Here is an 18,461-nt window from a genome sequence, read left to right on the forward strand (position 1 = left end):
CAGCAGGAAGAACTTAGGAAGCATACTTAAGGGAGGTCAATTTGTAAGCCCAAATTCTTCACAACAGTGTAATTGCTACATTTTCTTTGACACTATCAGTGCCTCGAAGATGTTTAACTTGATTCTGGTATCTGGACAATCTGAGCAAGAGTGTCTTGGGAGTGCAGACAGACATCACCACTTCATGTTTATTCTTACCGGTAACGTTTTAGAAAGGTCCCTTTGAAAATAGCACTCATCATGTTCTGTATCTCTAGCAGCTTCTGCTCATACTGAAATGCAAAGAGAACTGAATGTTAATATCAGTCCCACAACTGACTACCCATTACAAATGTGCATCAGTGCACTTACAATACCACCCTGGTGCACATCACTAGCATTTACACGTGGCACCAATATAAAACGAGTGGTCTGTACCTACACCAGCAATCGGCCTTTCTGTAGCTATGTCCTGATGAAGGACTCAGATACCAACTGCCAGCCTGGGTAACAAGGTACAGCACAGAACGTGTTTGATACAGTGAGTCTTGAGCACAGGAAGATAAAGCACAACTATTAAGCAAGCATACAGGCCCAAATTCTCTTTTTAGGCACTTAAACAGAGATGGAATAAAGGAAGACAAGAGAATTTTCGTAATGTACCTACTCCACAATAAGCATGTATTTTAGGTGAGCCCTGAAAATGTAGTTTTGCACTTCTGGAAACCTAAGTCACTTAAGAACATTCTCTCATCAACAGCATCAGGAAGGGTGACAAGTTTGGGGTTTCCCCCCAACGCACGCATTTCCTCTTTTTTCCCCATATGATCAGACTTCACATGGTACTAAAAAACCCTGTATCATCCAAACATGGCTTCCTACAGAAAAAGGGGATGTTTCTGTAACAGAGAAGTCCATGGGGACTTTTTACAAGGGCCTGTAGTGACAGGACAAGGGGTAACGGGTTTAAATTGAAAGAGGGCAGATTTAGACTGGATTTTAGGAAAAAATTCTTCACAGAGAAGTTGGTGAAGCACTGGAATAGGTTGCCCAGAAAAGCTGTGGATGCCCCATCCCTAGAAGTGTTCAAGGCCAGGCTGGATGAGGCTTTGAGCAACCTGGTCTAGTGCCCAGGGCAAAAGGGGTTGGAACTAGATGGTCTTTAAGGTCCCTTCCAACCCAAACCAGTCTGTGATTCTATGGTCATCCAAAGCTTCAAGCAGAGGTAGCTGATTGTAAGGTCAAGAGAGAAGGAGCTGTGCTTGATGTTCATTCATCAAGCCACCTCCACCCTCAAGCCAATTAAGTCTTACAGTTGCAGGCCTGTCTCTAGGAGCTGATGAGGAGCTGCTGGCTGAGTAGAGAAGAAATGACAGAAACCAAACAGCAAGAAAGATACAGGTCATATCTGGAGTTATGATCATTTTTGCTAGGCATTACTTACACAGAGATGGCAGCTATTCTGTGTCCTTCTCCATTCACTGAAATTCAGTTCAAGAACTAAGGTTTTGACCTAAAATTTGTATAAACATATGCAAAATTGCACTCCCACACCACCAGAGCTACTAATGCAATTACATGTGTGTGTAAATCCGTATTTGTGTAGAGATCAAAGGTTAATGATGCCAACTTAGAGAAGCAATTAGTAGGACAGATATTGCAGGTTAACAGTACACAGGGCAGTTATTACCTTAGTCACTTTTGTACCACTTAATCTAGCGAGTCACAACTGTTCTGAGGTTTATCTAATGTATGGTGTGAAGAACTCCAGTAACCCAACAGCAAGCTGTTAACAATCCTTCTTTTTACATCTTCACACATCTCCCATACAAGACACCTGCCTAACCTCTTGGCTTTTTCTCTCTAGCTGGTCAAGTCTGTAATTGGTCCTCTTGCCACTTATCCTCCTCTTCTCCACCTCATATAATCTCTGAGCATTGTGTTTGTTGACATCAAGGTTCAGATGTATGCTTACAACTGCAGTCAGAAGTTTCATTGCTAAAAAAAAGAAACAAACCAAATGTATTTAGCTCAGCTCAGAGATATGTAGCATAAATATATTCACCACTTTACCACAAAAAGGATATGGTTAGCTAAATCCAGTTCATTATCTGAAATAGGAACACTACTAGATTACAGGAATTTGCTTTCCAACACAGTGTTTATTTTAAAGGAAGACAGTGATCAAAAAATGAAAGTGTAGTCATATTACTGGTGATTTACAACTTTTGGCCAGAGATCTAGTCAGAGAAGTAATTTACTGGAGGACTCTCCTCTTTGATTATGTAATTTTGATTTTTCCCACAAAAGAATCTGGAGTTGTGGACCGGGTAATTTTCAGTAAGAAAACAAAAAAAACCCCACCAAACCAATAAAAAAAAAATTAAAAAAAAAAACACCACACCACAAAGAACACCAAAACAAACCACAAACCAACCAAAACAGTGAAGCTGACCCATAAAAGGATGGGAATCTTAATATTTTACTTGAATTGACAAAAATTTTCAGGACCACGAGATGGTTTGCATGCATGGCAAGTGTTTTTTTTTTTTTTTGAGCCTTCAAAGCAAACAGTATAATTTAGAGCAAATTATACCTTAAGTATTCTTTGCATGGCAGAGGATACTTACTGGCTTTAGGGGGAAAAAAAAAAAAAGAAGTGGTAGCTTTAGTATCCTCACATTGCATGAAACAAAAATGTGTGACAAGCAATGTTCTTTTTAGGTACCACAAGAACAGCAGTTCTTCAGAGAAAGCATTTCTAGGTGAAGCATTTAATGCCACCTCATCACATTAATTAGTGGAAGGAGCAAAAAAAACAAAATAGAAAACTGGGAAAAGCAGTTACTGGGGGCAAAAAAAAAAAAATCAGGACCCAGCATAATTCTGAAGTTGGTCATGTCACACATTAAAGAAATTTTCTTTAGGAAGAAAAATGGTCTAGATAAATCATACCTAAACCAAATTCCATTCAGATAAACACGGAAACAAATTACTTCTATTACAGTAACATACATTAGGATGAAGGCACTGTCAATGCATAAGAACTGCTGCTCCAGTGAAGAGAGCTTTTCATATCTGAGCAGTTTTGTTCATACACAAGTCAACAACTCACAGCCCACAGCAAGTCTCTGAGCTACTTTACCTGCCAAAGTGCTTGTGTGTCTAAATGCTCTGACCATGGAGTCCCCTAAGCCTGTAAGCAGCGAGATGACAGCATCCATCAAATAGCTATCATACAGGACACTGCACTGGCACTGTTGGACAAGCACTGCAATGAATTCACAGAAATTGGCCTTGAACTTCTTCCAATAGGGTCCTGTTCTGATCAGTGGGTAAATAATTAGGGGAAGGAGCAAAAAAAAACAAAAAAGAAAACTGGGAAAAGCAGTTACTGGGGGCAAAAAAAAAAAAATCAGGACCCAGCATAATTCTGAAGTTGGTCATGTCACACATTAAAGAAATTTTCTTTAGGAAGAAAAATGGTCTAGATAAATCATACCTAAACCAAATTCCATTCAGATAAACACGGAAACAAATTACTTCTATTACAGTAACATACATTAGGATGAAGGCACTGTCAATGCATAAGAACTGCTGCTCCAGTGAAGAGAGCTTTTCATATCTGAGCAGTTTTGTTCATACACAAGTCAACAACTCACAGCCCACAGCAAGTCTCTGAGCTACTTTACCTGCCAAAGTGCTTGTGTGTCTAAATGCTCTGACCATGGAGTCCCCTAAGCCTGTAAGCAGCGAGATGACAGCATCCATCAAATAGCTATCATACAGGACACTGCACTGGCACTGTTGGACAAGCACTGCAATGAATTCACAGAAATTGGCCTTGAACTTCTTCCAATAGGGTCCTGTTCTGATCAGTGGGTAGTCTTCATTGTCCTGCACAAGACAGAAAGGTCAAGAGAAAACACTAATCAATTTTATTTGTGCACACCATTTACATCTCTCCCACTGAACATCAGAGAGTTTTGCTGACAGTCAGCTTCACCCCAGCCCCCACCTGATTTTGTTCACTGTTAGTACTCTGAGGTAGGGACACACAACTAGGTTACAAGCAAGCACAGATACAACCTTGCCTCATTAGCGCCACACTGTCATGACAGCTCGCATCTGACAGCAACGTAGGTGAGGTAGCTTCAAGGACAGGCAGGAGTCTGCACGTGAAGCCACAGCACCTTAAATAACTTTCAGTGGAAAACCGTAAGTACTCCCAGCCTCTTCTACTTCCTCACAGGTAGTAGTGGTGCTTCCCCATCCTTCCTGTAACTGCAAGTGCATGGTAAAATCCAGGAGGAAACTGGAGTGACTGAAAAAGAACAGCTACTTCGCCGAACTGTTTTTCAGTGGCATCAGTTTCCCAAGATGGTTCAGCATGTAATTATACATTTGTGTCTTAAAAAAAATACTTTGATACTAGGGAAATGAAAATAAACGACTGTGGTGTGGGGCAGGATGGGAGCATTTTCCTCAGCAGCACTGCCAGCTTAAGGAGTTTATCAGGCTGCAGCCTAATGACAAATACAGAGTCGCTCACCTATCCTACCAGCACCTACGTCTCTGAAAACCTCCACAGAAAAAGTAAGCAATACCTTTGACATTATGCAAAAAGCAAGTTACAATAAAGTCACAGGAGTGTACACAGTCCAATTAGTACTGCCTGGGAGAAAGCAGACAGATGGTTCAAGTGTATTCTCACAGAAAATGGGGCGCCCCATGTGAAAAGCACACTAGGAAGACTTAGTAATGCCAACCTCAGGCTGTGTGAACATTTATTTCATGTGCGCCTCTCAGATCCCAGCAATGGCTTTGAATATTGATTTGCAACCTGACAGTTTACAGGTGTGAGTGCAGCCAGGGAATTCCACAACTTCACTCACTGTGGAAAACATCATCCTGAAGGCAGGCCACTACTCAGCTGGTCAAACACTACTTACTCTGACCTGCAGCTTCACACCCAGAAAAACCTCCTCTACTTACAAAGTGCACTTCACTCTCTTCCTTTGGAATTTTGTTTGGAAAGCACAGGACCCACCGTTTTCTCAAAAAATAAACACAAAACACAGATGGATCTCAGGGATGTCCAAAAGCACATTAGAAATTTGGAATTTGGGATGAGTTCCTGACCAGGTTGCAAGAGTCAATTCAGAGCCTAAAAGCAGTAGCAAGCCCAGACAGCAAGGGAAGTTGCCAGCAGGCACCATTAAATGCTCCTTGATCCTGACACAGACAGGAGAAAGACAACCTACAACTTCAGGAGATACCTGCTTGATCACAGCAGCTTACTCCTCAGCCTGAGAAGCAGCACACATGCAGGAAGACATCTCACTTAAGAGCATTTCTACTGTCCGTGTACATCATACGGGGACACTGTTTAATGGTAATATGCATACTGTAAATATACAGGCAGCACAGTGGGCACACCACCTAAATTTAGAACCCTAACCTGAGGTTCCCCTAGATTTCCTCCATACCGAGTAGAGATAAGCAACTCTACGTCCTGAAACCAAGACTCTTAACACAGATTCTTCCAGAGAACCATCCAAACCACTCAAATGGAAATGCTACGTTACAGTTGCAGAGAACTACAGAAGAGCCTTACAGTGTCCACCGGCCAAGTAACTGTCAGGATCCAAGGATAGGCCATGAATTTCTTGTAGTGCAACCCAGTTTCCTGTAATGCATGAGACAATTTTAAAAGCTTTTCAGTGAAATGGCACAGTTAATTCATAAAGACAAAAACATCACAAACCATGTATTGTATTTAAAAGGCTATTAAAAATTAAAACCATGTGTTACACTTGACTCATAATATCCAACATATTAAACAAAACCTAATCCCTTCTCAACTCATTTATTTTTAACCAATGATAGAAGAAAAACACACGTCTATATAAAATTTGAGTTTGCCTGCTACAAGTAAGAGACAACTTGTTTTTAAAATTTATAAGCAAACATATACAAGGTATAATCCTCATTATTAATTCCAAGATAGACTTGCTGGGGAGGCATAAGTGTGTATCCCTTCCCAACACGTAGTAACGAAGTACTGTAAAACATCTAAACTCTAGAAAGTCTGTCTGAGCTTTCCAAATTATAGAGAAATATTTTCAGCACTATCATGGCTTGATTCAGAGATGTTTCCTCAACTCTGCAATTATTCCAAGACAAAAGGCATGAAATCTAGAGTTCTCAGTGAAGCACAAGTTCATCTGGTAGTACAGTTATGCATCAAACTTAACCCTTCCATTGCTAAACATGTCAGCAACAAAATGGGAGAGGGAAGGATACCTACAAAAGAACTGATGCAAGAAATAAAATGTCAGATCCAGGAAGAAAAGTGGAAGAGAGAAACAGAATAGTTTAAAAAAGAGGGAAGACAAAAATCATTGGTCCCAAAACCAAGTCTGCCCCTCCCCTGAGGAGTACCAAGGCCCACAGAAGAGGAACTAAATGGCTCTGAATTACTATATTAAGCCATTTTCTGCTTCCAGCACCAGTACCAGTTTTCACAGGATCTGAAGTTGGGAGGGACTCGGAGATCATCTAATCCAACCCCATCTGCTCAGCCAGAGCAGGCTGCCCAGTGCCTTGTGTGACTGGCACCCTCTGCTCCCAAGTCTTGGCAATGTGGTTAGCATAATTAACACTATTTTACAAGGCAAGCAGTCGTTCTCTGTGACTGAGCAGATCATGTGTTCATTCCTTTTCCCTCATTATCAGGCCCTGAAGGTCCTGTGAACCAAGCAGTGTCCCCTCACTATCAGCCTCAAGGTTTCTTGGGCACCAAGCTGACTATTCCCTTCTCTACCAGCCTTGAAGGTTCCAGGCACCCAGCCAGCAAGGTGCTGGTGATGACCCCGTCACAGATCAGGGAAGCGTAACAGCACTCAGAGCACTCTCTATAAAATCAAGTAGTTACAAGGCCCAAGTGGGGAACCTGGACTACAGCTGCACCTGGACAGTGAGACCCATGAACTCCCAATGGCCAGGGATGCCTACACCATCCTCTGCTTCCTCCAAGGACTGAGTGACTTTTATTCCTTTATATGATTTTCAAGTCTAGGTGATGATTGTTATATTGATACAGCAAACCATGTACTAAGATTTGACCCAACCTGCAGAGGGTCCAAGTGATTAGAAATCATAAGTGAAGTTGTATTATAAATTCTGTGTTACGCTGCATATAGACTGTACTATACTGATTCTACCTGTAGAAACCCTGTGCCATTCTACTCATACATGCTGTGCCAAATTAAACAGAATTTAAGAAAATAAAGCTTTAATTGTAACTATGATTAGTGCAGTCATCATTCTACCAAGGATCACTAAAAGAACCTGTCTGTCCCCTCAGTGCTGGATGACACTGTGTGCAGTCAGCTTTGTAATATCACCACAGATGGAGACTCCACAAACTCTCAGGGCAACTTGTTCCACTGTTTGACCACTCTCATGAATTTTAATTTCTGCTCGTTGACGTTTGGCTTGCCTTCGTGCCTCCTGTCTCACTGGGCATCACCAAGGAGAATCTGGTTTCCTCTTCCTGTCCCATTGGGATTTACTTTTTCTTTTTAAACACATGGATAAGATCCCTCTGAGCCACCTTCTTTCCAGACTGACAGGCTCAGCACTCTCAGTCTCTCCCCATATGAAAGATCATTAATCATCTTTGTGGCTCTTTGCTGGACTCACTCCAGTAAATCAACCTCTCTTTTACTGGAAAACCCAGAACTAGACTCAGCACTCCAGATGTGATCTCGTCAGTATGAGTAGAGGAAGGACCAGCTTTTGATATGAGGGCACGTTGCTGGTTTGTGATCATGTTGTCATCCACAAGTACACTGAGATCTTGCTCTGCAGAGCTGGTTTCCAGCCAGTCAGCCCCCAGTGCATAGTGGGGCATAGGCTTATTTCTCCATAGGTTCATGGGGATTCTTGTTGTTGAATCCCATGAGATTCCCCTTGAGAGAAAGGAGAGCCCAATTCTCCAGCCTGCTGAGGTCCCTCTGAACACTAGAGCAACCACCTGGCCTAGCAGCTACTCCTCCCAGTTTTACATCACCTGCAAACTTGCTAAGAGTACACTCTGCCCTACTATCCAGGTGGTTATCAAAGATGTTAAACAGCATAGGTGCAAATATCAAACCTGGGGGTGCACCACTACTGACTGGCCTCCAACTGGACTGTGCCACTGATCACTACCCTGTGGGCCTGGTTGTTCAGCCAGTTTTCAGCCCACCTCGCTTACCTAACTCATACTTCATCACTTTGTCTAAAGGAGACAGTGTTACGTCTTACTGAAGTCAAGATTAACAACACCTGCTGCTCTCTCCTCATCCACATGGTCGGTTAAGCACAACCTCCCCTTTGTAAATCCAGGCTGGCTACTCCTGATCATCATCTTGTCCTTCATTTGTGTTTGGACACTATTTCCAGAATTAGTTATTTCATCACCTTCCCACGGATCAGGGTGAGGCTGACCAGCCTGAGTTCCTCAGATCCTCCTTCTTGTCCTTCTTGAAAACAGAAGTGCCTTCACTTTCATTGCATCTTCAGGAATCTCTCCCAGTTGCTACAACTTTTCAAGACAATCAAAAGGGGCCTCGCCATGACATCAGCCAGCTTCCTCAGCACTCCTGGGAACATGGATGTTCCCCCTGTCACACCATAAGGTCTAATGTATGTTCAGTTTGTTTAAGCGTTCCCTAGCTCAATCCTCCCCCACAGAGGGTAAGAAGTCTTTGCTCCAGACTCTCCCTCTGTGCTCAGGGATCTGGTATTTCTGAAAGCCTGTCTTATCAGTAAACACAGAGGCAAAGGGGGCATTGAGTACCGGAGGCTCGTCCGAGTCCTTTGTCACTAGGGCCCCTGCCCCAGTTAGCTTTTGCCCATGTTTTCCTTAGTCTTCCTTTTGCTATTGATATATGTGTGGAATCTTTTCTTGTTGCCCTTCACGTTTCTTGCCAGACTCAACTCCACTAACACCAGTGAGAGTTTTGGGATGAAGCATTGGTACATGGATATTGTGTTGCAATTAATAATCGTACAGTAAAGCAATGGTTAAACCACTGAAGCGATCAAGAATGAAGAACTACAGAAAACACTTTAATTTTCCAATCCTCCAAATACCATAAACAAACAAAAAACCAATCAAAAGGCAAGATGAGCTACTCTAGCAGCTATCTGGTTATACTCTCCTATCTCATTACTACTTTCACTACTATTATAATTTGTTTTCAAAAAATATTTTCAAAATCACAGTAGCCCTACATGGCACTACTTCAACTAACTTAATCACTAAGTTATATTTCCATCTTATTTATGAAAAAGATGAGAGAACAGTATGCTAAAAGAAACACAAACAAAGAGGAAACAACTCACTTGAAAATAACAAACTGCTTTGCTCTGGCTCTTATCATAGTTCTGCTTTAAAAGAAATTGGTTTAATTCTCAAGCTTTTTTTTTTCCCCCCCCTCCTTTTCCAATCACCTAATAACTGTGGTTAACAAAACAGTTGCTTCAGACTTTTTTTTCTGGCTTAATACTAGTTACAACATGCCAACAGTAAATTAAACAAGCTGACGGAATGGTCTTTAAAAATGCTTAATTCTGTATAAATCATTTTAGGAGGGTTTTTAGAGTCAGTTTATCTAAAAACAGACAAATAATCTCAGAATACTGGACTTAGCATTAAAGGAAAAAAAACAAAAACAGAGACACAGAGTATCTAACATGGGGATTATCACTTCACTCTATCAGTAAAATGCTTCACTAGAGCAGCATGTCAAAATACTGCCCCAAAACCAAAGTTACTTTTCTTTGATAGCATGCAGAGTACAGCTCTTAAGGCAACTGTAAAACCCCCCTTTTTTGCTCAGCAGGACAGGTGAAAGGGTTACAGAGCAGTAACATGTCCAGGCCAATGATAACAATAATCACATCTTTGTACCTCCCAGAGTGCCTACCCTATCCTGAGTGCCATTCAGGGCTAATTTAGTTGAGAAAGAAGCGCCAGATTACTAATTCACATGGCCAGGCTCACATCGGACCATTTCTGTCAAAAGTTAGCCCAAGTCCTACCACACTTCTAAAATGAAGAAAACCATGTCGGCAAATTCATCCTCTGTGGGAATTTCTACAGCAGGTGGTCTTTGAGAGACGCTCAGTTAAAGCAAGGCTGATGGCTGCTGCTTGACAAATCAATTCAGATGTGGCAAATACAGAAAAAAGCCACAGAATCAACTGTGAGAGCACTGCAGAAATTTGATATTGGCAAAATTCGCCAAGGAGCAGTCAAACAGAGAAACAGTAATTGTAAAGCTATGCACTTTTCATAATAATCCACAAGAAATGAGGTATTCACTACTGTTTTGGCAATGATTTAAAAAACAGAAATGCATTTTTCTTCTTTCATATGACATAATACTGTTATAAAATTCATAGTCAGTAAAACAGAAGGAAGAGATTCAAATATCAGCTAAAAATATATTTGAATTAGCTCATCAGCAAACCAAAATGGTATTTTTAAAAGGATTTATCAACCAAATATAAAAGGAGCCATTTACCTGCTGCAATGTTGGGTTATATTTACCTCTGTAAAGTCACTATTGAAAGAACTCCTAAGCAAAAGCCAGATTCAGGAAGGCTGCAGTTAGATAGCCCTAACAAAACTCTGAAAATAAAGTGATTTACAAAAAAAATATCCTGCTGCTGCTAAAAATGGGTCATTACAACAGCCAATTTCTCTTGTGAAAAAACAGGATTCTTTTCCTAAACTATGGAAATGGGACATAGCTGCTGACAAGCAGCAGGAAAAAAAAGGTAAAACCCATTGTTTGTATGAAAAAGCCATGCAACGTCAAAGCTGTGCCTACCTCATCAAAGGTCTCTGTCATTTTTTGCAGGACATCCATCTTGTGCAAACTCTGAAACATCTCTGCTGTTACCATGCCTAGAAAAATGATGTTTTAAAAAGAAGAATTACTGACAACCACATTACATTAGATCAAGTCCAAACCACAGTAAGGACCTTATTTTAAATTCAGACACACCAAGAAAGGGGGACTTTGGTTTATGTCTGTTTATACTGGTATGGGCAATAGACATATATAGGGAGACACATAAATTCATTTATAATAGGAAATACTGGTGAACCAAAACTGAAATTCACATCAGTGAAATCTGCCCTGTGCTGTCTGGCATGGCTATTTTCTCTGTTTATTCATTTAGTTCAAGCATTTACTAAAATCTTGCCCACCGCTAGTCTAAGACACTGAAACAGTGTCCCTAAGAGAAGGCACATGAGTCAGAGACCTGGAAAAAAATCTTGAAGTGTAAAAGGGCACATTCTAGCTGCTTAAATACACTCAGAAGTTTCAAGCTAACAGAATAGCTGTCTTAAAACTCCTACTTGCCACCCTGAAGCATTTCGTTAGCAAACTGTCCCAAAAAAAAAAAAAAATCACTGTGTCTCAGTGTTTGTTATGAAACAGACAGCTTCCCAACCCTCTGGTGAAAGTAACCACAATGAAGCAAGAGAGCGCTGTTCTAGCCACCAATGCAGGGACCTTAATTTGCTAGTTGCTTATTTTCAAAGATACTAGGAAATCACAAAAGAAATGGCAACTGAAACACTGCATTTTAATTAGACGATCAGCAAAACTATCTTCCCTAGGTGGGGATTCTGCAAAGCAATCCAACATGCCACTTGAGAAACCCAATCTTGCACGCCATGTGCAAATACAGCTCAGAGCTGGCAGGCTGTAAACACAGAGAATGTAGCCAGCAACATTCTTTACTACTAGCCCTGCCCGTCCGGAGTTTGTCTTAATGAACAGCACAGGTAAGTGCGCGATCTATGGGAGAGAAAAATTCCCTTTTACAAAGTACTCTTCAGACTACTCTCACCCACAGACCGTGGAAAGGGCTACTAAGATGGTAAATTACCTTGACAGCCTGAGCACTGAATGAAGAAGTTGATAAGATCTAGAAGTGCCACATTCCTGTCTTGTTTATAAGCTTCAACCCAGTCATCTACTACAGACTAGAACAGATTAAAGGAACTCATTAGTCAGGAACTGAATACAACATACTGCACTGAGGACATCCACAATAAAAGACACAAACTAACATTGTTCCATCTCCATTAAGTTATAAAAATGAGAACAAACTCCACACCATTTTGTTCCATTCCTAATAGTACATGCAAAAGACTCCTTTTGGAGCAAAATGAAGCTGTGAACATTCACAACTTTTGCTCTAGGCAATGTTGCCATTCAGAGATACGTTGCTCCCTGTTAACAGGGAAAATAACCACAGCTCAGTAACTAATCATTTTAATATACAAAACCCAAGATGTTCGCCTCCAGATTTCTTGCCAGCAGTGAGGTAAGAGTTTCACTTTAAAAAAAAAATTTAATAAATAACCTTTGCACCAACTAATAATTAACATTAGCAATGGTGCCTGGGAGTTCTCTTCTTCTCTAGCACCTGGTTTGTGCAGAAGGCTGAAACAGTTCATACTACGCTTCAGCTAAACAACAACTCCAAATTTCATTCCTAGGGCAGTACAGCTACAGCCCCTGTGTGACACAGGCCTGCTGGGACAAGCCATCCAGACTTCGACCCACCTGTAGTGCCACACACATCTAAAGATCCTAGCAGCAGCAGCCTGGACTCAAGCTGTTGCCTTTCCAAGCCCTTCACATCACACTTTGCGCAGGAGAAGCTGAGCTCTTCAGGGAGCTCTACCGAAGCAAACACAGCTGTAGCACGGCAAGAGTCCACCTGCGCAAACACCTTGGAAAAACGAAGGTCTCATATCCAAAATATAAATGTGTTTTTCAGGTGTGCGCACACACATGCTTCCCTTACAGACACTACACACCGGAGGCGTAGGTATAATCCTGTATAAAAATATTTGGAAGTACAGGTTTTAATCCTTCATACGCAAACATAATATACACATATGTTCACAGAATTTGGGGAGGTGGGCCTCCTCACATTAAAGATGCTAACTATATAAATGCATAGGAAACCTGACTATTATGCAAACTGCTATCAAACTGCACTGGGATGGGGGTAAAAGAAAAACAGCAAAAAGGCAAGCTCCCAGGAAAAAAATGCCTGATCTCCAGAACCCTGAGCAACCAAAACTTTCTGCTGATAAACCTTTACTGTATTTTTAAAAATAATTCTCTTTTCATGTGTTCAGACATTGCTTCAGGAAGACTGGTTTAGGTACGTATTTCCTTCCTCTTAAAATATCTGACAACTGCTTTTTCACTAAATACTTGAAGCTTTTTTTTTTTTTCCAAGAGCCATGCTCATAACAGTTTTCCAATCAAACACGTTTCTTCCCCACCTATGCCAAAGCAGAACAAAACTTCAGTGGTCCAGAGTACAAATAAACTGAACACTGTTTCTCCACCTTCCCTCCATCAACTCCCTCAGAATTCAGAGCTAGAAATACCTGCATGGCCTGCTTCCCCACGCTAACCACTTCAAACAATGTAACTGCCTCAACCACTTCTCCATTCTGCAGCTGGCTCGCTCTTCGGCTACTGGAAGAACTTCTCCTTATGTTTTCACACTGTTCTCGGACCTTCCGTTTCTCTCTCTGAAACAAGTCAAGCCAAGAAAGTGTGTGAGAAAATGCAACATCTAACAGCCACTCACAGATACATGAATTATCCCCTAATAACAAGTTTATTTTACTCTCATTGTGGTGATTTCCCCGGAGTGCTAACTTTTAAGCTTCAAGGACAAAGGCTGATAAAGCCTTAACAAACATGACCATACTAGAAGGAGATGAAAGAAAGGATTTACCAGTTCGAATTTTTTCTCAGTGAGTCCTAAGCATAGGAATGTGTAACAGGAAAGAAGCTTCTGAACAGTCGTGTGCTACCCAGAAGGCACTTTTCAGTGGCAGCTGTGATTTCTGAAGAACAGACAGCAAGCTCAGAAGCTCTTCTACATCTTTTCACTCAGAGGGTAAACACACAACCTGCAAATTAACATCAGCTGCACACAATGCACAGCTCAATGAACTGACTGTTCAAAAGCCAGCATCAAGGCTCTGATGCCAATAGGATTTGGGGACCGAGCTGTACCCGGTGACTAGATCCTAGACGTACTGTATTGCAATTGTTTATGTAATATTTAGTTGTTACAAAATTGAGTGAGACAGAAAATAAATTCCATAATAAAAAAGATAATTTAAAAAAAAAATCAACAACTTACACATGTTTTCAGGTTGCCATTTCTCACACAGCTGCCGTTCTGCACAGCAGACTCAGGCACAGTCTCATCATGGACACCATTCTCTCTGAAGCATAAAAAACATGCTGAAGAGGTTAGCAGTGAGAACACACAACTACACACCTCAGTACAAACAACAAAAGAAAATAAAAGCATATATATGTATTTTAATATTTTTAATCGTTTGAAAGTTATTTTGTTATTAAAACCCAAACTTCTAACTTAAAAAGGCCCTGAATTTCTGTTGCACTTTTACAAACTCTTGGCTTTCCTGTAAGACTTACAGATAATTAGAAAACTAGCAAAACTACAGAGGGTATCAAGGAAGTACAAAATATGTAAATGAAGCAGAGAGCTGATGTTGACTTTAGGCAGCCGTTGTTGACTTAAGAGCTTTGCACCAGGAATCAATACTACAAGTATGCATTCCCTTCACTGATGCTCTACACAAAGCAAGGTAAGAACACTGGATGGGTCTACAATCCAAAATGAGAGGAAGAAGCTGTTTTGTCTATGAAACATGCTGAAGAAAAAAAAAACACACAAGAAATTTCACTTGCAGGTCATTGCTAATATGATGGAGAAATAATTTTATAAACAAAGATGCACCTTCTGGGAGATCTGAAGCCATACGTTTATCTGCAATGAAATCATGCCATTTTTCATCACTCCCAACGCTAACAATATGCTTTGCAAAAGTCACGTTTGAGCAGACGAGCTGGATCCCACATGCACAGCGGGTCCAGCACTGGTAGCTGGCTGCTATGGCCTCCTTTTAAACTACGGTGGCCAGGACACGAAGCCAGCTGATCTGGACTACAAGAAGGCAGAAAAAGAAAGTAAATATGAGAGTGTACAGTTACATTAATTTTCGTCATGCTGCTGCAACAAAGGCGTACTAACACAAGCGACCACAAAGAAAAAGCCGGCATATTACACTGCCAGATAGACTCAACCCTCCAACGCCCAGGGCTGACCCAGATGGAGAACGAACTGTGCTATGGGTGCAGGACCAGCTCGATTCCAGCGCGGTTTATCAATGGCAGATAAGCACTGTTGTTGTTGTCCTTCATTAAGCTGTTTCAGACATTGTCTCTGCAAAGCAAATCTTGGAGCTGAATAGCATCAACTGCAAGACTAAGGTCCTGTTATTTCCTTGGTGAGAGCACACAAAGGTTTTTATTTAAATACATCTCTTTACTTTTTAATCTACTGGGACACTTCACCCTAAGCAATGTAGAATTAGGCTTCCAAAGACTCCTATATAAAAATAAAACTCTATAAAAATGTATCAAATTTCTAAATACAATTATGCAAAGGCTTAACCTTTCTACAGAGAAAAATGCCATGAAAATTAAATTCAGTGAGCGCCTTGTCATAGAGAAGTTCAAAACATGCCACAGTGTTTGACAGCTAGAAGCAAAGAAAATAATTCAGCATGAACCAATCCTTACATCCGTTGTCCAGACTCCTTCATGTTACAGGAAAGAGAGGGGTGAACTATAGCTCATGACTGAGTCAGCACTCTAAGATCAACAGTTTGCATGAGTTTTCAAATGTTGACTTTGATGTGTAACTGCGAGCCAGAGAGATGAGGTATCTCAAGCACCACCAGAGACTTCCTAGTTGAAACAGACAAGCAGCGAGAAAGAGCAGTATGTATCACTTTTCTGATGCCAGTTAGCTCTTCACAGCTTTTCCTACACAGACCACAAAAAAACAAAAAGAATCCAAACGTGTTTGTCAAGGAGTTGCTGCTCCCATGCCATTAAACCCTTTCACTCTTGATTTCAAAGCAGAATGCAACATTATGGGGCCGGATTAACATGTTCTTACTTGCACTGTTTCACTAGAACTAACACTAGGACGCCAGCCAACATCGTGATACCACGTGTTACCTGTTTCTGCGTTATACCTCCACACACCCTCAAACATCTTTCCTGAACTGTTTGCATGTACAATTTAGTAACTTATTCCATTCCATAATGAAAATAAATGTATTTCATTTGATTACGGCAACCATAATTGAGTTCAAGTTGAATGAAAACATTTAAACAACAAAAAAATCAGAACTGCTGCAGGACAATTCAGTCAAGCACTTGTCTGATCACGTACTGCTTTTAATATCTCTGCCTGGAATATGTTTCTCTGAAGCTTTAACTTATGCATCTCTTTCCCAAGAACATGCTGCAGGATGGCACTAGAGATGGGATCTACTGGCCCCATGCTACTTCAGAAATTAAATGAGGCATTTTAATGAAGTTTTTATTTGCACAACTAAGTTCCTGTTGAAGAAACCGTAAAAATAATTAAGATATCTTATCTTCATGAGCAAACATGGAACCACTGTATCTAGTTGAGGATGACATACGATCACTTCTGCAGCGACCCTTACACATAACTGCATTTAACATCTTTTCAACTATATGAATGCAACAGTAGGTTTGACAAGTTTTGAACTAGTCTTTCTTTTTTTTTCCCTCCCCCTTGTTACTCTTCACCATGCCGAGCATTTTTGCACACCTAAATTCACCACCTCGTGCATTCTTAAGAAACAGTTCTCAGCCATTTACTTTGTTTCCATCAGCAATGGGTATGAAAGCTTAGGCAGAGTTCCTATCTCATCCTGATTTTCACCTTTATGCTCTGCTACACTCAGCTCACAGACTTTTACCTCGCATCCCTGCCACAGTGTGGTCCTTTTCACTAGCACCTGAAGTATTACTGATGAGATGAAAACAATTGAGGTGGGAAGAAAGCGAAGTCCCTCATCTAGTTCTCAAACACAATGCTGTTGTGAGAACTTCTGAATTCTCATCTTAATAAAGATTTGGAGCAGATTTAGTGATTCACGCTTAGAAAGCAAGCTACCTCTTTAACAAAGAGATAACAGATTCCTTGAGCTGTGTAAAAGGAACAATTACTACTTGATGAATCCTACCTCTAGATTTTTATAGTTACAAATTTCAATACAACTGCTTCATCTTTTAGAAGCAACATAAGAAGCTCAGCTAAACAACTGGCAGGTGCCCTCCTGACACTTCTGATAGATACTAAGAGGCTGGCTTCAGATGAAGCATACTGGAAAGGACATATGGGAAGCTAATTTAATTGACACCAGGGACTACGAGCAATACATCTCTCAGCCTTCGTTAGAGCTTAATGAAGCATAAGACCTGGAGCAGACTTGCTCAGAAGGTGACAGGTTCAGACCGCGAGTCCAAAGCATGCAACAGGGGATATCTAAGAAGCTTCGCTCTTTTAAACTTGACAGCATATGCCCAAATGTTTTACCTTTACAACGCATTCATTTATATCTACTCTTTCTACTTCCAAATACCGTGGTGTAAACAATGATATGAATACATTCACCTCAACTGATGACTGAAAACATACACTATGAAAGGGAGAAGACTTGACGTTTTCCTGATAAAAGCAGTTACAGAGAAGCAATGCCCACCTCAATGCCAACATGGAGACTACAGATTACTTCGCACTATTCCCCCTCAGCCTCCCCATATTCACCACCAAAGTGAACACGTGTTGACTATGAATCTGCTGATTGTTTTTGTTTTTTTTTTAAAGTAGGTTCATTTGCTCTGTAGTGAATGAGGCACAGGAAAGCTTGTAAGGCCAGGGCCTCTGTCAATCAGCATAACAGCCTACATGCTAAGCAATACATAAAAGGCAATAAAACAAGCCATAGTGCATAGCGAACCCCTTTTTTTCTTCCCTCCCACCCAAAATGGCACATTACAGACTACCCCAGTATCTGCAGGGCCCAAATTCAAGGGACAGCACCCTAATTTACCAATAAACTTTAAAGGCAACCAGTGCCAGGTCTTACTTCTGGCTGGGAATGTTGCTGGCTGCGTTGGGCTCAGCTATCATCTCCGCCACATTATTTCAGCAGCACAGACAGCAAAGCCAGCACGGTCAGCTCCATTCCTGAGGCAGCTCCAGCAAAATCGGTAGCGTTAAAAGCCTAACGGAGCTCTCCCGGGCGAAGCAGCAGCCAAAAACTGCCAAGGAAAGAACACAAAGACGAGTTAATACCAGGCAGCTCCTCTACAACCCAAGTCAGAGAGTCCCCCGCACACCGAAGTCGCGGGAGGGGATGCAACCACGAGAAAGACATGAATTCCGAGCGGAGAATTCCGAGACGGTGGGGCCACTGCGCCCGGCAGGAGCCCTGGCGAGGCACTGCC

General features: G+C 41.2%; 1 protein-coding gene across 1 annotated transcript in view; it reads right to left on the bottom strand.

Annotated features, from left to right (window-relative positions):
- The window catches only part of LOC104508244 (cohesin subunit SA-2-like), a 59,088-nt gene extending 40,944 nt beyond the window's left edge, over positions 1-18,144 (bottom strand). The window contains exons 1-9 of the mRNA XM_010149801.1: positions 18,101-18,144; positions 14,236-14,320; positions 13,466-13,612; positions 11,941-12,037; positions 10,869-10,945; positions 5,597-5,668; positions 3,672-3,876; positions 1,826-1,977; positions 199-272 (exon numbers count right to left, since the gene is read on the bottom strand). Of these exons, the coding sequence (XP_010148103.1) occupies positions 199-272; positions 1,826-1,977; positions 3,672-3,876; positions 5,597-5,668; positions 10,869-10,945; positions 11,941-12,037; positions 13,466-13,612; positions 14,236-14,320; positions 18,101-18,144 (953 nt within the window). The remainder of the gene's footprint in view (positions 1-198; positions 273-1,825; positions 1,978-3,671; positions 3,877-5,596; positions 5,669-10,868; positions 10,946-11,940; positions 12,038-13,465; positions 13,613-14,235; positions 14,321-18,100) is intronic.
- Positions 18,145-18,461: the final 317 nt, after the last annotated feature.

The sequence above is a fragment of the Eurypyga helias genome, unplaced genomic scaffold, assembly GCF_000690775.1.
Source record: "Eurypyga helias isolate BGI_N326 unplaced genomic scaffold, ASM69077v1 scaffold12214, whole genome shotgun sequence".
Taxonomy (NCBI): Eukaryota; Metazoa; Chordata; class Aves; order Eurypygiformes; family Eurypygidae; genus Eurypyga; species Eurypyga helias.